Raw genomic sequence first — 16,844 nt, forward strand, 5'->3', positions numbered from 1 at the left:
ATATATATATATATACACACACTTCTGATTTTTTGCTTTAACTTTTAATCTCTGAATTTTTATTTTGTACGTCCTGACTTTGACCTGGGCGATAACCAGGCAGCGCAGTCAGATGTCACAGAGGGCGATGTCGTTGAAAAAGGCAAGAAGAGAAGGCTTCAAACAGTAACTCCACCCCTTTGCGTTCATCATCACACCTCAGCAGGTCGCACTCTGATGGAGGATACCTGTTTCACCAATCACATTCATTCACTGATCTGATTTCCACGTCTCCTTTGTCAGGCTGTGGGACAGGAAGCTTTAAACTGGTTCCATTTAAAGTCTCAGAGCTCTAATGTGCAGCTATCACCTTAGAAACAAGCAGTCCAACTGAGCATCCTCAGACACAAAATCATTCACTGCAGTTCAAATCGTATGTTACCTCTCTGTGCCACAAATGAATGCAGAGGGCCCATATTAACAGAGAAAGTTGATAACCACAGTAGTTTTATAAGACGAGCCAACTCAAACAAAGCCTGACATTGATAAACTTCCTGTGTGACCACGACCCTCTGATCAACTTCCTGCTAATAAAAATAAAATAAGTGCATTAAGTTTAGATATTTTTTTTGAAACATTCAGCTGTTTGTTCATAAACACAAACAGAAATCAGGTGATCAGTCTCTTACTTCCGGAATAAACAAACCCACACTTACCACGTGACGGCGTTACGCACAGAGCAGTGTTGCACGTGGCGAGCAGCCCTAACACTCTCTACAGTTTTTATCACACAAAACATTTTATCAGTGAGCGAGCTGAACACAGAGGTCAAAGGTCAGAGCTCATCGCTCCCTGCACGTGTGATTCTCTCAGCTAGCTACCTTTATTTGTTAGCTAACCATCTCGAGCTGCGTCGATAAACCGCGCATATCTCTGCTTCATTTCAGCGTCTCCGTTATATCAGTTCACAAACAGCACCAATACACGAACACACACGCGCGGGTTTTCACAGTTAAAGTCTTACCAGAGCGGCAAGTCCGTTGTCTGACGCCATGTCTCCCAACCGAAGATCGTCTACGAAGCCAAGATGGACCACTGTCAGAGACTTCACGCATGCGCAGTGTCTTGCGTGGGTCCCAGCGACGCATCAACAGTGACTCTTCACCTTTTTTTACGATCTCTGATCTCAACTTTAACACCGTGTCACGTCACAACATTTAAAGGGCCATATTATCTTTATTTACTTTTAAATAAATTAAATTTAAAGAAGTCCAAAGAGGGTAAAATGAAAAAAATGAGTGACAAAAGGAAAAAAATAATATTTACTGCCCTCAAAACCAAAAACAGTGAATTGTTATTTTTTACTTAATTATTAAATTTAATCAATAACAATTAAACAAATAAAACTGAATGAAAAGTATATAACATTATATGATAATTACTTTATTAAATTCATTGTGTAAATGTTATATTAAACATTTCTGTCTTTGTTTAAAATAACCATCAATGAGATTAGAAATTATATGATTGCTTATATATGTTTTTTTGTTAAAATAAATAATTATAATTATAATCTGTCTTTGTTTCTTTATATCTAAATTATTATTTATAACTATGTTTGTTACTGCTTGCTTTCATTTTTATATGGATCTAATTTTTATTTTTGATAATATTATATGAATTTACTTCATATGTAATCTTGTGTTATCTTGTGCTCCTAAATATAATGAACACGTGAAAATATTTTATTAAATGTTTTATTTATCTAATTTATTTCATTTAAAAAAATAAAAAATAACAGTGATCAATCTGAAGCAATTACTCACAGTCTGCAGTCTGTGCTGCCCCCCTGTGGTAACTGAATGAATTTCATTTCTAGGTCCAAAACAGCTTGTTTTTTTGTTTTGTTTTTAATTCAGAGTAACGTTTAAACGGATTTATGTTAAATCACAATATTATCATGGTAAACAGACATAAACAGGACCAATGAACTGAAAATATGATTACAGTAGTAAAATACAAAGACATTGACAAAGAGATTTAATCGTGGTTTAAAACGTTCAATGTTTCAGTCTCAGATCACATGATCTCATAATTTTGAATTATTATTATTATGTTATTTTCATTTTATGCTATAAAATTAAGAATTTGGATATCCTTACAGTTTATGAAAATTGTTTAAATTAAAAAAGTAATATCATTGAACCAAATTTTTTTCCCCTAAAACCGCAATTTAATCTCAAAATGTGTAAATGTTGTAATTATTTTAAAAATGTAATTAAGTTTTTTGTGATGATTAAAAATATTATTATGCTGTTATTTGACTCCTCAACTCTGAAGATGTGAGGTATAAGTGGTTATAAGAATTTTATAAAATAGGGCTGTCACTATATCACATGATAAAGTATTATGATATGTGTAAATATTACAAATTATAGAAAATAATAATAATTTGTCTAATTGTTTTTCAAATGAATCTATAATTACGTAATGTATGAACACTGATATTTAACATGTTATTGTTATTGTCAGTGCTGGTAGTATCTCACACCATCAGGCCAACATTTGGACATTTGATCTGAAAAATGTACCTGATGTAAATAAATAAAATCCATATCCTCTGTAAATAACAAATAATAAAATAAATAAAAACTTGGGAGTGGCTTTGCTTTTTTGGCAGACTTGGGCTTCCACAGTGGGTGGTACATTGTGCTGTCATTTTTGTAATCAGACGTAATATTTTCCCGTGTTAATCAGATAAAGAGTTCCCTCTGTTCACTGTAAATGTTTCTTGTTTAGTGTCTTTTTTGGTAAATCAGGTGAGGTTGGTGTTTTTTTCTGGCTCTTTCTGATTGGTTGGAGCATGAAGCTTCGGTTTCTCGGTGCTGAGCTCCTGTTTTTACGTATTTATGATTTTATTTAATGCGAACGTCACAAACGTTTCCTCCCCCCGCGGAGCTCCACAGTGGACCGACCCGGGCAACAGGAAAACATCCTCCTCCTTCTCCTCCTCCTCCTGCTGGGGTCACAGCAACCCCCAGCCCGGGCTTTAAAACCAGCCAGCCGCCACATCCTCCTTTTTCTCCTCCCTCCACCCTTCCTCCTCCTCCTGTCGGGGCTGTGAGGACGGAGCGCCTCCTCTCCTCTCATCTCCGGTCAGCCTGATTCTCCTGCTCGGAGGTAAGATCTCCCTCTGTGCGCTTTTCTGTTTTTCTCGCGTCGCTGCAGACGCACTCGTCTCCTCCTCACCCTCCTCTTCCTCCGTGTAATGAAGCCTCAGATCGGCCACATGACCGCAGAGCTCCTTCATCCCTCCGCTGCACCTCAGCTCGGAATAAAAAACAGCGTCTCAGGTTCAGTGTGTGTGTGCGTGTGTGTTCGGGCCTCAACCGGCTCTGCTCCTCTTAGAGGAGGAAGGAGATCTGTCGGTATGATGTTTTGATTGGGGGGGGGGTTCTTTGAGATGTAGAAAATAAAGACAAATGATTATGATGAGGAGGTTTAAAGCCTCCTCTGTGAGGGGAGCAGCAGTTGCTTCAGTCTCTAAAACATGAGGGAATGATAAAAATGCTACTGCTGCTCCTGGAGGAGGCAGGAGGAGCTCAGCGTTTACCTCCAAACAGATTAAGAGGAGCTGCAGGTGTGTTTGGTATTTATGGCTCAGCTGTTGGTCAGAAAGTTACACCTGGCCCATTAGAGGCGGAGCTGAGTCAGTCAGGGATTCATGAGGCTGTGTGAAGAGATAGTAGAACAGCTGCTCTTTGGGCCAGATGTGGTGATGATGTCAAAGCAGAGCTAACATCTGGGACATTTAAGGCTGCGCTGAAGCAGCCAGAACGTCAATCGTAGCCCAAACACCTGCCGCTGAGGACCAATCGTCATCATCGCTAACATTCCTCATGCTCTCAGAGATCCTGGACACCTTCTGAGAGCAGCTGCGACGCTCTGGCACTGATCAGTTCTATTATCGGTGATTGATCAGAGAAACTCGATCAGTTCAATCCACAAAATGTCAGAATCGGTGAAATGCTCTCTAACAGGAAGCTGGATCAGTCTCTGGAAGTCATTTACTGATCATCACTGAACTGTTGGAGTGAAGAGGCTTCTGGGATGGGAGCTGAAACATTTTCAGGAAACTTACAGAATTCCAGTCGATTTCTCCTAGCTCCTTAGATTTGAGCTGTTGATTCATCAGCTGATTGGTTTATTGGTTCTGGTTGTTTACGATCATGAGTCCAAGAGCTCCCAATAAAATCTGATCTCAGATTTTAGATGGAGAAGCTTTCAGTCAGTGCCTGGAATCTGCCAATCAGGTTGGAGTTCAGGGTCAGACCTGATGTTCTCTGAGGCGGAGTGGGGATGACTCCTCTGACAGAGTCACCGTGGTGGATCCTTCTGAGTGTTTCTGTAGCTTCTCAGTTAGAAACCTTCCAGTGTTTCTCGTTTGACTTGTATTTGGTCTGCAGCTGTTTTCATGATCTGATTCATTATTTGAGTCATTTTTCTGTTTGTTTTCTGTTCAGATGACACATTTGGACTTTTTTTTAACAGAAAACAAACAGAAAACCAGTGAAAGCATGGCTGACATGCTGCAGACCGTCTATGAGTTTCCAGCCTGTGTGCTGCTGGGATGTGAATGTGAAGCAGGCCGCTGCCTGGATCCACCCAGCGCCTGTAAAGTGTGTTTAAGTGTGTGTGTGCTTGGGCTAATGGCAGATAAAAGCTCTTAGTGATAAGACTATCAGCCACACAGAGCACTCGGCCTGCTGTCAGTCCTCAGAGACACTCAGCACAGTCAAGTAACCGAGTACTTTTACTCAGCAAGCCGCTGTAACTGCAGCCTCAGCTTCCTGCAGAGAAAAGCAGTGAAGAGTGATTTAAACCACGAGCTACAGAAATAAAACAATAAAATGTCCAAAAATGATCCCTGTTATTGAAAAATAAAAAAGAGCGTTCCAGAGGGCGTCCCTCCTGGAGCCTGTGTGTGGTATCTCCTAATTGTCCTTATTTCATTTGTATTTGATTGTTTTTGTTGGATTTCACAGTGGTGAAAAATCCTCCCAACAGTTCCTCATTACCAAACCGAGTGATTTCTATCCAAGTCCTGCTGGAAAAACCGACCTAATCCCCGAACCTGCTCAGTGCAAGAATAAAATGTCATAAAACATAATGAAGTGAAACTAAAGCAGGAAACATTAATAAAGAATAATTCATCAAAGTCAGCCTGCTTTTAGATGTTTCATGTTTAAACATTTCACTTCCAGCTGCTCACTGTCCTCCATCCTTCAGACACGGCCTTCATCATTATTGTGCAAACACACTCAAGATACAGTCAAGGCGGCCTCACGTGGTTATTAGAGCAAATGTTATAAAATTACAATAAAACAACTAAAATGTATAAAAGCACCAAAAACAGTGATAACAGGAAACTGAGTCCACCTTAAAAGTTTAGGATAAATCATTCTTCATGTTATTAATGCTGTGTTATCTGGGGCCGGATGGCTGAGGCAGCAGCCTAAGCAGAGAAACCCAGACCATCCCTCTCTCTGGCAACCTCCTCCAGCTTATCTGGAGACACAATCTCTCCAGCATGTCCTGGGTACAGAGGAGGCCCCAGGAGATCTTACGTGCATTGTTCAAAGAAAACAGTGATGAAGAAACTGAAGCTAAAATCAGACGTGTTAAAAACCCTGGAAGGGCAGAGGTGAACCATCATCTCTGAGGTCACCGGAAATGTTTGAAATTGGATTTTTTTTTTAAAATCAGGAAATCATTAGCAACAGTGTAGCCAATCAGAACAAGGAGTTTACAGGGAGAAGGTCACATGGGCTGGTCCAGATTTACCCTGCTCCAGAGCGAGGGGGGCAGCAGGGTAAGAAGTGATGCTCCCATTATGCCTCGGGCCTGTTGTACCAGCCCGTGTGGGCAGGTCTGAGGTTGCTTCAGGTGGTCAAGTCGGAGGTCAGCTGACTGAGTTGAAGGAGGCTGGTTTCTCCTTTAGAGATTCCTTCTTCCTAATGGTACAGACGTACTCCAAAAAGATCAAGCTGGGATTTATCAAGTCCAACCAGAGATGACTTCACCCCATGGTCTGACTCCATCATTACCAAAAAACGAGCAGAAACAGAAACAAATTCTGTGAGCTCATCAAAACAAAGCCATGGCCACCATTAAACTTCAGGGGCCCCCCCTCCCCTGGGTTATGGTAGATGGGCCCTCCTCCCTGATCCTGGTTTCATCCAGTTAAAGGGGAGTTTCTCCTTTTCACCATCGGCAAGTATATCATAGGTGTTCATCTGATTGTTGGTGTTTTTAACCTCACAGTAGCTCTTTGAGGCAGCCATTGCTTTGATTTGGCGCTGTATAAATTGAATTAAGGAGCTCGTTAACAGAAGCAGGTGTTTGCAGCAGGTTTCTTCTCGGCCTTTAAGATAAATTAAAGCTGCTGGGTGAGTTTATACTGTTTGACCTCCTGCGGGAGGATCTGAGCGTGCTCCTGGGTAACGTTTGGAGAACCGTCACTGTGACTCTCACACATGTTCACAGATCAGGTTCAGCTGAGGGCGCTCTCCTCTCACTGATCTGGTGTCAGATTTTATGGTTGGACAGCGATGGAGGGGGGGGGGAGGGTGAAGCTGCTCTGCTGACTCTGAGGACAAGCGTAACCACAGCAGCCGTTAGCAGCGGCTGGGCGTCGCCCAGCTGGGCAAGCTGATAAACAGCAGAGGGGAGGGGGAGGAAGGGAGGAGGACAACGAGATGAAAGGAGGTGGTGGGGGACGGTCAGAGGAAGGATGGAGGATATCCTCCCCCAACTCTCATGTTGTTTAGGTAGAAGGTGTGCCCCCTCCCCTCTGACAGCCTCGCTGTGACTCTCCAGCAGTCGTCCGTCCTCAGCAGCTCCAAACACCGTCTGAGCCGTGAGTAACACCTTTAACGCTGAACGCTCGTCATCAGGACGCTGTCACACATCCTCACAAAGCTGCAGCACCTTCATATACACTCGAGCTCGTTTATCACTGTCAGACTTTCAGCATCAACACAAAGATTCAGATATTCACTTTACTGTATCTTGAAGTCACCGCGGCAACCCGAACATCACCACAAGTCTGCGTCTTCTTCCTGAAACTCTTCGCAGCCAATCAGAGAGCTTACTGGAGACAGCAAACTGAGAAATGTAAGTCAAAAAAATAAACATCACAAAAGCATGAACCAATAATTTCTGCTACATAACTTTGCACTTTTGCTGTAACAAAACAAATTTCCCACCTGTGTGACTAATAAAGGTCATCTTATCTTATCTAATAACATTAAGAGAAACAGTAAAATAAAAAAGAATAAAAACAAAGCTAATCTACCAAAATAAAATCAAAGGAAAAACAAACAGAAACTGCATTTTAAATTAGTTTTGAATTTTTTTTCCAAAAACTTCAACAAAAGCCTCTTAAAGGTTAAAAGACTTTTGATTTAAAAAAAACAACGACAAATAAAGAAATAAAGAAATAAAATAAAGAAATTAAGAAATAAAGAAATTAAATAAAGAACTAAAAACTACAAAAAAAATGCAGACAAAACTCTGAAAAACAAAAAAAATAAAGTAAAATAAAATAAAAATCGTCTCAAAACTCTGCTGATCGGATGTCAATGGTAAAGGAAACAAAGGATATGAAACAAAGTCCCCAGAATGCCTCGATGCTTCTTCCTGCATCCTTCCTCCTGTTCTGTTTCCTTCTCTCTGTTTCCTCCTGTTCTGTTTCTTCCTGGATGTTTCTAGTGGTTTCAGGAAGGAAACGAGTTGACATCATGTCTGAGGCTGTGCTGTGAGAGAAATTGCTCTTCCTCTGATTCTGGATCAGATGAGTCGAGCTCGTTCGTTGGAGCAGCTGATGCGTTCACTAACCCTCTCTCTGTTTTTCCTCTGCAGCTGCTTAAATCAGGTCGGAGCGACTTCCGTGTCCACAGCTATGCAGAAGGTAATGAGTCACTGCTGGAGCTTAATCATCACCACACTTACACCTAAAATATTGCTGCACAATGAGGTTCACACTGAGACTTCAGCTCAGTGAGCAGTCTGTCACTCTGAAAGTTCATTTACACCTTAAAGTGGATGTATTGTCACTGCAGCAGCTTTGCATGATTCACAGCTCAAAATAATCCTTCATGACCATCATCTGTCTGAAACAAGCTGTTGTTGCTGTCGAGTCAGATCTTCTTCTCCTTCTGGTTTGTTTGTGGTTTTCACCTGCTCTTTGAGCTGGTGCCAGTAAACTGGACTGTTTTCACTTCCTGATTGTCTCTTCTGATTGGCTGTTTGGCAGGTGGAGGGACGGGTAACTCCGGTCAACCTGCCGTCCTCGAGGGGCCCGAGCACCCCGGGGTCTCCGGCGACGGGCATTGTGGTAATGTCACACCTGCTCAGACGTTCAGATGTTCAGATGTTTATTTACTCGTTTCATCCATGGAAACATTATTTTAACACATTTCTTTATTTTACTGACATTTTCTACTTTTAGTAAACGTACTTTTTGTAAAAACCTCTGCAAAATGCAGACTTTCACCACAAGGTGGCAGCGTTTACTGTCAAAGTTCTGCATGTACGATTTTTTTGTTTGTTGAAATTTGAGCTCTGATCAGATGATTTTAGTTCTTTTAGTTCTTCTTTTATTTTTATGTTGAATGTTGAATTTTTATGTTGAGCTGTTAACCAGTTGTAATCCTACCCAGTGAAATTAAACACTTTTATACATGGAGTACTTGTATTTGTATCTTTAAGTAATCTTTGTGATGATACTTGGAGTGCTCGTGGTAAATAAAGAACTTCCTCTGTCAGGCCCGTGTCAATGACCAGGTGGTGGGCTACAGAGACCTGGCGGCACTGCCCAGAGATAAAGCCATCCTGCAGGTGGAGAGACCGGACCTGATGACCTACCAACCCCACCTGAGCTTCTCCCCGCTCGACCCGCCACGCAGAGAGGTGCGGGTTTGGATTCTTTAGTAGTTAAGGAACATTATTGCTTCACTTTTCAACCCTGAAATTGAAATATTTGACTTAAACACTGCTGCTAGTCCATTTGTCAAGTGAGCTGACCTCTGACCCCGACTGACAGCACTGATACAGCAGCGTTCAGGGACAGCCGACAAAATCAGAACAGACAGTTTCCATTTCAGCTTCTCCTGCCAATTTAACACTTTTCTCATAAATATTATTAAAAAAACTGGAGTCACATCACTTCCTGTTTCCCCTCGATGGCGCTCATTAAAATCCTGACATCATATTTAAAGTCAGAGGAAAGGAATAATCTGGAATAATCCTTAAAGGAAGATCAGATGAAACTTTTACTTTTTAATGATCATATTTCATAGATGTGCTTTAAGTTTTTTGATTTTAACTTTAATTTTCTTCATAATATACAGGGTTTTTTCTATATTATTGAGTGCACATTTATTAAAAGAATATCAGCTGAAAAAATCTGTGTGTGTGTGTGTGTGTGTGTGTGTGTGTGTGTGTGTGTGGGAGAGAGAGAGCACACAGTGGTGTGTGTTAACAGGTCATTTCTGACACTAATGTAATCCTGAGGCGTGTTTGATGCCTGCAGCTGTTGGACTTTATTAAATTCCTGCAGCATCTATGATGACTGTTCATATCTGTGTTCTCTGCAGAGATCTCTGTCTCCTCCATCCACATCTCCAGCCTTGTCTCCAACCATGTCTCCTGAGGTAAGCCCTCATCAGTCCATGCTGGTGGTAATAACCCAGCTCCATTATTCATTTCCATCCCGGTTTCTTCTACACCTTCAGGCCACGGGGATATAAACTGTTTTTAATGAAGTGGCAGTGCTTACATTTTCCACTTGTTCATTCAGGCCAGGCTTTTCTTTAATGCTCTGGTCCGGTGACCTGGAGTCTGGAACAAAGCCCCGCCCACGAGTTAACCTGACCCTGTGACACTGAGTAGACCTGCATCTGTGGTCGATAAGACTCAAACACAAGCTTTGATTGGTGGTTCATTTCTTGGTGCCACAGCATTTGTTGACCTTTCTGAAACCTCAAGTGGTTCGCGACCTCGGCTTTTTAGGAAAACAGTGGTTTGTACTTGTTCTCGTCCAGCTTTTAATCGCAGCTTTGTCTTCACCGCAGTGTTGAAACCATGACACTCGCTAGCCGGGGAACAGAAGGACCTCTGTTCAGACGGCTGGAAACTCCCCTCAGTCAGAGCGCGAAGGGCAAAACAAAATAGGAGCTCTGTTTCTGTCCAGATTTAAAGGACGGGACATCTGTGCAGAAATCACTCAGTTTGGGTCCTTTTTTAACTTTAATTAAGATTTACAGCACAAACATGTTCCACAGGTCCAGTTGGTCAAAAGTGAAATCGTGTTGTTTAAAGGAAAAACAGGATTACATGTTCGGATAAGATCAAGTAATCCAGTCCAGCTTTTTTATCTGGATTAAACCTTCAGTTTGTGTTGTTCAAAACACTGGAACAGGATCAGGATGACTTCCAAAATATCAGGATTACCCTGATCCCAGGCCGGATTCAAAATTAAGAAAAAAAAAAAGTAATAAAGAAAAGTTATTCCAAGAAGAAAACTAGAACTGATAAACTTAAGACAATAAAAAACTTGCACCTGGACTACAGTTTTCAAACTTTGTCCTATACTTGCATTAAAATACTTGTTTTGTAAGTTTATTTATGATGCATTGCATATCATACATGCAATATGTTTATATTTAGGACTTTAATTTTTATTCATACAGAAAACAATTATATAAAAAAGTGTGAGCTGGGAAGTAAAGTCAAGATATTGGTTTAAAAAAAGGTTTTGAGTTAAGAATGATAAATACAATCATAGTAGATCACAATTAAATTATTAAAACTTAAAGCAAATCCAGCTCATTAAATCACATTGGAAAATTTTTAAATAGTCTTTCTTTTTACCTTCTTTGAAATTATTTAAAATGTTATGACTTAAGGACATCGTCCACAGTGTTTCTGTAAATGATGGTGATTTGTTGTCAGGTCAGTGAAAAAGCAAAAACAATGAAAATTAACAAATTTAATATAATTATTTAAAGTTCCTTTATTTTGAGTTAATTTCAGTGCCCCCTGCACCCCAATTAAATTACTGGTAATCCTTAAAAGTTTATACGGGATCAGAATGAACCTGTCCAGTTTTTGTGTGAACAAGAACATGAGCTGGATGAGCTGGATTACATCATCCACCAAAGGAAAACACCTTTAAAAAGCTACACTACAGCCACCTGTCAGCCAAAGAGGCCACGCAGCAGCTTTGTTTTATGGGCCTCTTTGATTTAGACAAAGTTCTCATGGTCAATCGCGTGACCCATGCTGACGTTCTGACTCACTGATTGGTCTGAGCTCACCTGTCAGGTTAAAAGACTCTGTTTGCTTCCAGGTGAAGGGGCGCAGGGCAGAAAGTGAGAGCGGTTCTCCTGGAGGATCCACGCTGCAGCTGCAGGCTGGACGCAAGATCAGTACGAGCCTGCAGCATTTCCACCGACCAGGTAACACACACACACACACACACACACACACACACACCTGAGGGCTGTCAGGACTCATTAATCCTAAAACCTTTCTCAACCCTGAAGGCAAAGCGGCCGTGTGTCTGAGTTTGTGCGCTCAAATCAAATCACTTTTGCTGTCACATCACATGTGCAGGTACTAATTCCTGTGTGCGAGCCTCACAAGCAACAGAGGTGTGCAAAAATACAATAACATAAGAACAAGCAAAATATAAGAATAGTTTACCCAGAGTTATATGAATAAATATATGTACAATATAAGAGTGTATGCGCATTACTAAATGTGTATATCTACGTGTGTGTGTGTGTGTGTGTGTGTGTGTGTGTGTATTTTAAAAATTAAATAGAATAAACAATAAAATAAAATCTACAGAGGTTGACATTGGAGAAACCGTACAAAAAAGTTTTTATGCATTTTTTCAGATAACGGGACCAACATTTACAGGAAGCCTCCTATCTACAAACAGGGTGAGCTCTTCCTCCTCTTCCTCACTGTGTGTGTGTCTGTCACTGCTTCATCACTCAGCAACTTCATGCTGTCTCCACAGATGCTCACAAACACGGCGAGGGCAGCGGCGTCATCCAGTCAGCAAAGTTTCCTGCAGCCCAGCCGCCAGATCCCAACCAGCCTTCCAAGATTGAGACCGAGTACTGGCCCTGCCCACCCTCACTGGCCACCATGGGTAGCACACACCGACACACACACATGTGCGCACACACACACACACCTGTGCTGTGAGGTCATTGGTAACTCTGAGGCTGAACCCCGCAGAGATTGAGTGGCGGAAGAAGAAGAAGGAGCTGCAGGAGGAAGACGAGTTTGAGGACCTCACAGAAGAAGCGAAGACGCTACAGGAACAGGAGCTGGAGAAGGTTTGTGACCGTCGCCCCCTCTTTCCAGATTCACATTTTGACTAAAAGCGTCATCTGACCCGCGGTTTTGTGGCCACTCAGATCAAGTCCAACCTGGGCCGTCTGATCCTGAAGGAGGAGAAGGAGAAAGCCGTCCACTTCAGGAGGAAGACGCAGTCATTGCCCGACAGAACGCACATGCACGGCAGTAAGAGTGCTCGCACACAGCCACCGCCTTCACATTCCCCACTTTCACCACGGAGCGCTCCTCTGACGTCTCTCTGTCCACCTCTCCCTGCAGGTTTGTCAGCAGGTGCCTCCAAGTCTCCATCACGCTCAGGATCAGGCCTGACACGAGTAAGTGCTCACACCTGACATGGTGCAGAGTGAGACCCCGAAACTGGAGTTAAACCGGACTTAGGCTCACTTTAAGTGACTTTTTTTTTTATCTCACTGTAGTAAATGAATAGTTAAAACTGGAATCTGGTTTGAAGTGTTTACAACACCAACAAACATGGACGGAGCTTCTGGACAAATGAAGCATTTTTTCTTCCTGAGCAGCCAGCAGGGGGCGACAGCTGTGGCTGCAGAAACACTTCTTTCCTGTAGACGTGTATGAAACAGCTGTTTGTGTTTGTTGGGTCAAACTTGTATAAAATTAAATCTCAGTCCCACGATGTTTCAAAATGGAGGATTAGCTTTGGTGTGAAGTTTTGGTGTGAAGAATTGGCTGATAAGTCGTTGCACCGATGGAGGTGATGCCACAGTGGCTCCGCCCATCTTTAACCGCCCATGGCGTAAAGTTAACGCTCAAAAGAACTGGTTGTGTGTTGCAGATGCAGTCGGCAGAGTTTTCCACAGATGGCGATAAAGGACGGCCAGGTATGAGTCCTCGCTCACCTTTTTCATGACATCAGAAAAAACAGCGGCGCTGCTGGTTTAATGAGTTCCTTCTGAGCGTGCAGCTCTCACAGACGATTGGTCACATGAGCCTAACGCACATCACATGAAACAAAAACAACCAGAGTTTGTAGAAACGAGTCACCTGTGAGTGTGCTGATGAACTGTGCCTGACACACCTGAGTGACATCACTCGGTACTAACCTCTGCTCTTCCTGTTGTGTCTTCTATCTTTCAGCTGCTCAGGTAAGCATGTCTGTGTGCATGACCTGTTTAACCGGCACAGCCCTGACACACCTGAGCACATTACTGGCCCCGCCCCCACAGCTGTTATAAAGGAGCACTGACTCGCTGTTGGAGCCTCTGGTGGTCGTCAGAGGAACTGCAGGTTTGGCACCTGGAAGTCAACGGTTGAATTTAGGTTCCTGCAGCTTTGCATACCTCGACATAAAGAATCAGCTCCTCTTTACCACTTTAGCACACCACTGGTCACTGTGTGACTGTGAATTGTGGACCAATCAGACACTTCACAGCAGGGCGACTAACCCCACCCTCGTATTTCCTGCAGTCTCACGCCTCTCTAAAGCCTCACTGGTCTGTTATTGTTGGATTATTTCTTATAGAACACTCTCATTAAGTCTTTGTCTTTTTGATAGACAGTTTGTAAGGAGGCCCAGAGAGGTCAAAACACCAGCAAATTGAAAAAAGCAAAAACACAACAGAGGTGATTCAGGTGAACCAGTAATAGCAAACATACATGTACAGTACATGAATCATGTGATTAGAATAGCATCTCTCCCTCAATCAGCTCCAACCAATCCTTGGCTTGTTTTACTGTCACCGTTGCAGCTTTTCATCACGGTCTGCTTCATATTGTGAGATTTTGCGATATTTTATTATTTGCTATGTTTTCTGAAGTCGCATTGCATTTGAGCTCTCAGGGCCACAGACGCTGTTCTGTGATGCAGACGCTGCAGCTGCTGCAGCTGCTGCAGCTGCTGAGGATAAATCCAAACAGCACTATGAGGCAGATGTGGCGCAGACCATCAGGAGCAGGAGGGCTTTGATGGCCCACATGTCACGATCCAGCTGATGTTCACAGAGACTGTTGGGCTCGAGCTTTAACGTGTTGGACTGTAGAAAACTTCCGTGTTTTCCATGAAGGAACGCTTCAGCAAAGATACCACTGGCTTCATTTCCTATCACCGGCTGTCTGGAACGCTCCAAGCCAGAGATGGAGAAATCCAGAATTTAGAAACAGTCTTCCTGACTTGTGCTGACAGAAGCGTCAGATTAACGTGTTGGTTTCATGTGTCGTGTTAAATCAGTCTGAGCATTTTAAATGTGTGTGTGCAGAACGGTGACACTCGCAGGGAGCGCATGGACCGAGGAAACTCTCTGCCGAGCATCCTGGAGCAGAAGGTGAGGCGCTCCCAGTCTCTGGTAGAGTAGCTCTGCATGATTCACAGTTCAAAATAAAACATATTTATCTTTAAGCTGCTCTTTGTGATTGGGAGCCAATCAGAAGAGAGCTGACTTAAAAGGGGAGGAGTTAAAACAAGGCATTTCCGATCAGATAAAGGAGGATTATGTTGAACTGTGAATCATGCAAAGCTGCTCTGTGAAGTACAGGAACAAAATTAGACCCTTTTTAATCACTTCGATTACTGATTTTACTTCTGAATTTTGTCTAAATTTTAAAAATCAGTTGACGCAAACAATCAGCTGATCAGATCTGACTGGTACTGTCTCTGATATCATTGTAATACCCCTAACTCAGGTACTACTGGCTCGTTACACTGATGTGTACTTTGCAGTGTAGTATCCGAGTACTCCCTCCAGCTGATGGCATGCTGTGTATTTCAGATCTACCCCTATGAGACACTGGTTGTGACCCACAGAGGGCGCTGTAAGCTGCCTCCAGGTGTGGACCGCACTCGGCTTGAGGTGAGGGACGCTGTGCTGGGTAGTCATTTTCTGTCTTCCTTCTCAGTGTCCCAGTTGAAGCTTCTCTGTGGTAGCACTGGTTTCTCTGGTTTCCCAATTTGACTGTTTGAAGTCAGACTTGTTTGCGCGTCCCAGTTTAACTTTAGAACTGGTTTACATAAACTTTTTTAGAGGTGGGACTGGTTCCAGTCCTCCCAGTCTGAGCGTCGCTGAAGCACGACTGCTTCACTGGAGGTTTTAACTTCTTCTTCTTCTCCTCCCTGTCAGCGGCACCTGTCCCAGGAGGAGTTTGAGCAAGTGTTCGGGATGCCGATGGCCGAGTTTGAGCGCCTCTCGCTGTGGAAACGAAATGAACTGAAGAAGAAAGCCTCGCTTTTCTAACAGGAAGTGACCTCATCCCAACAAATACTTGATGAAGGTTTTAAAGTAGGAGGGGTTCAAATAAAATATCCAATCAGCAGACACACACAGAGCCAATCACCTCACTCCGATACGTCCTCCATCTTACTAACCGTGCTCCTGGAAGCTCGTCGAGGAGCAGACCGGTCCTGGTTAACCTTTTACTGCGACTAACCTTAATCGATACACTGATTACCTGTGCCGCGCATATAATCACCACTGCTTACAGGTCACCACATTATCTTCATCATCTTCATCACATGTAATCTCTGTAGCTCTGTCTCCTCACGTGGATTATTCCCAGCTCCGGGTCTGATCCATGTCAGGGACCTGCTGCAGGTCCCTCAGATTTCACGCCATCTTCAGGTGTTACGCTAACATGAAGCTGCTTCACTTTCATCCTTGTAGTTAGACAGTTAGATGGGATTATTAGTGGGATAGTAAAAATGAAAATGACCTCTTACAGCTTTCCCAATCATTTCTAGGTCTAGGAAAGTCATTATAGACACCTCGTAAGGATTTGTGGAAAGAACAGACCTCAATCTCCAGCATATCCTGGGTCTGTTAGTCAAACCTCAGATTCAGGAGGATCATGATCTTTATTTAGAGAGCTTTCTTTTTAGTGACGGCCCGTTATCACGGAAGCCTGCAGCTCTTCCACAATCCTTCACAGATCTTCAGAGCAGCTCTGGGAGTTGCAGAGGCTTCAGGAAGTCTGAAACCCTCCGGGCTGCTTCAGGCTGGCTGTAATTCCCCTGGAGGCCCAGCTGAGGGCGCTCTAAGCTTGCCCAGCCTGTTCTGTCAGCTGCAGAGAAGCAGGCTGCTCGTGGTGGTGATTGTGGTCCTGCAGCTTCATGGTAGCAGTCCGGGTCTAACAGCTGATTGTAATGATTAACCACATGCAGCTTTTATTTATTGGATGATTGTATTTTTTCTGCATTTGTCTGCTACTGTGAAGCGTTTTATTTTGGAAATCTTGTTGAAAATATTTTTGGCTGTATAGTTTGTTTTTAAATATTACTCCACGTGGAGTTCAGACCACACACACCTGCAGTTCCTGCTAGCTCACCTGGTGTCACCTGTGCCGTCTCATCCGTCCCTCGCAGTCCTGTTTCTGTCCTCTGATATAATGGAGACCAATAAACTTGCAGAGTAACGTCTGTCTCTCGAGTCTTTTTTTCACACATTTTCACCATAAAAGTCCTCCGTACCTGCATACCAGAG

The 16,844-nt window shown here is 42.9% G+C and overlaps 1 protein-coding gene across 4 annotated transcripts; it reads left to right on the plus strand.

The window, feature by feature from the left end:
- The first annotated feature begins 2,693 nt into the window (after window positions 1-2,693).
- On the plus strand, window positions 2,694-16,572 carry LOC102193721 (dematin-like). Of its 4 annotated transcripts, none has more exons than XM_005748391.1 (17): window positions 2,694-3,159; window positions 7,057-7,155; window positions 7,903-7,951; window positions 8,297-8,377; window positions 8,809-8,952; window positions 9,639-9,695; window positions 11,393-11,501; window positions 11,946-11,990; window positions 12,071-12,205; window positions 12,295-12,395; window positions 12,477-12,582; window positions 12,676-12,731; window positions 13,211-13,256; window positions 13,513-13,520; window positions 14,631-14,696; window positions 15,141-15,221; window positions 15,489-16,572. In XM_005748391.1, exons 3-17 carry the CDS (start codon window positions 7,943-7,945, stop codon window positions 15,600-15,602), a joined length of 1,158 nt encoding a protein of 385 aa, XP_005748448.1. In that variant the 5' UTR covers window positions 2,694-3,159; window positions 7,057-7,155; window positions 7,903-7,942; the 3' UTR covers window positions 15,603-16,572. The 4 variants fall into 4 exon arrangements, with proteins under 4 accessions (XP_005748448.1, XP_005748447.1, XP_005748446.1 ...); XM_005748389.2 differs by lacking the exon at window positions 2,694-3,159 and adding an exon at window positions 3,475-6,898; XM_005748390.1 differs by lacking the exon at window positions 7,057-7,155.
- The last annotated feature ends 272 nt before the right edge of the window (window positions 16,573-16,844 follow it).

This window comes from Pundamilia nyererei, unplaced genomic scaffold (genome assembly GCF_000239375.1).
Source record: "Pundamilia nyererei isolate P.nyererei 1_Seehausen unplaced genomic scaffold, PunNye1.0 scaffold00221, whole genome shotgun sequence".
Taxonomy (NCBI): domain Eukaryota; kingdom Metazoa; phylum Chordata; class Actinopteri; order Cichliformes; family Cichlidae; genus Pundamilia; species Pundamilia nyererei.

Bases quoted from the DNA above. Each gene is read 5' to 3' on its own strand.
- LOC102193721 (XM_005748391.1), top strand. The intron at 11,991-12,070 runs GTGAGCTCTTCC...CTGTCTCCACAG, and splicing joins GCCTCCTATCTACAAACAGG to ATGCTCACAAACACGGCGAG. The intron at 12,206-12,294 runs GTAGCACACACC...TGAACCCCGCAG, and splicing joins ACCCTCACTGGCCACCATGG to AGATTGAGTGGCGGAAGAAG.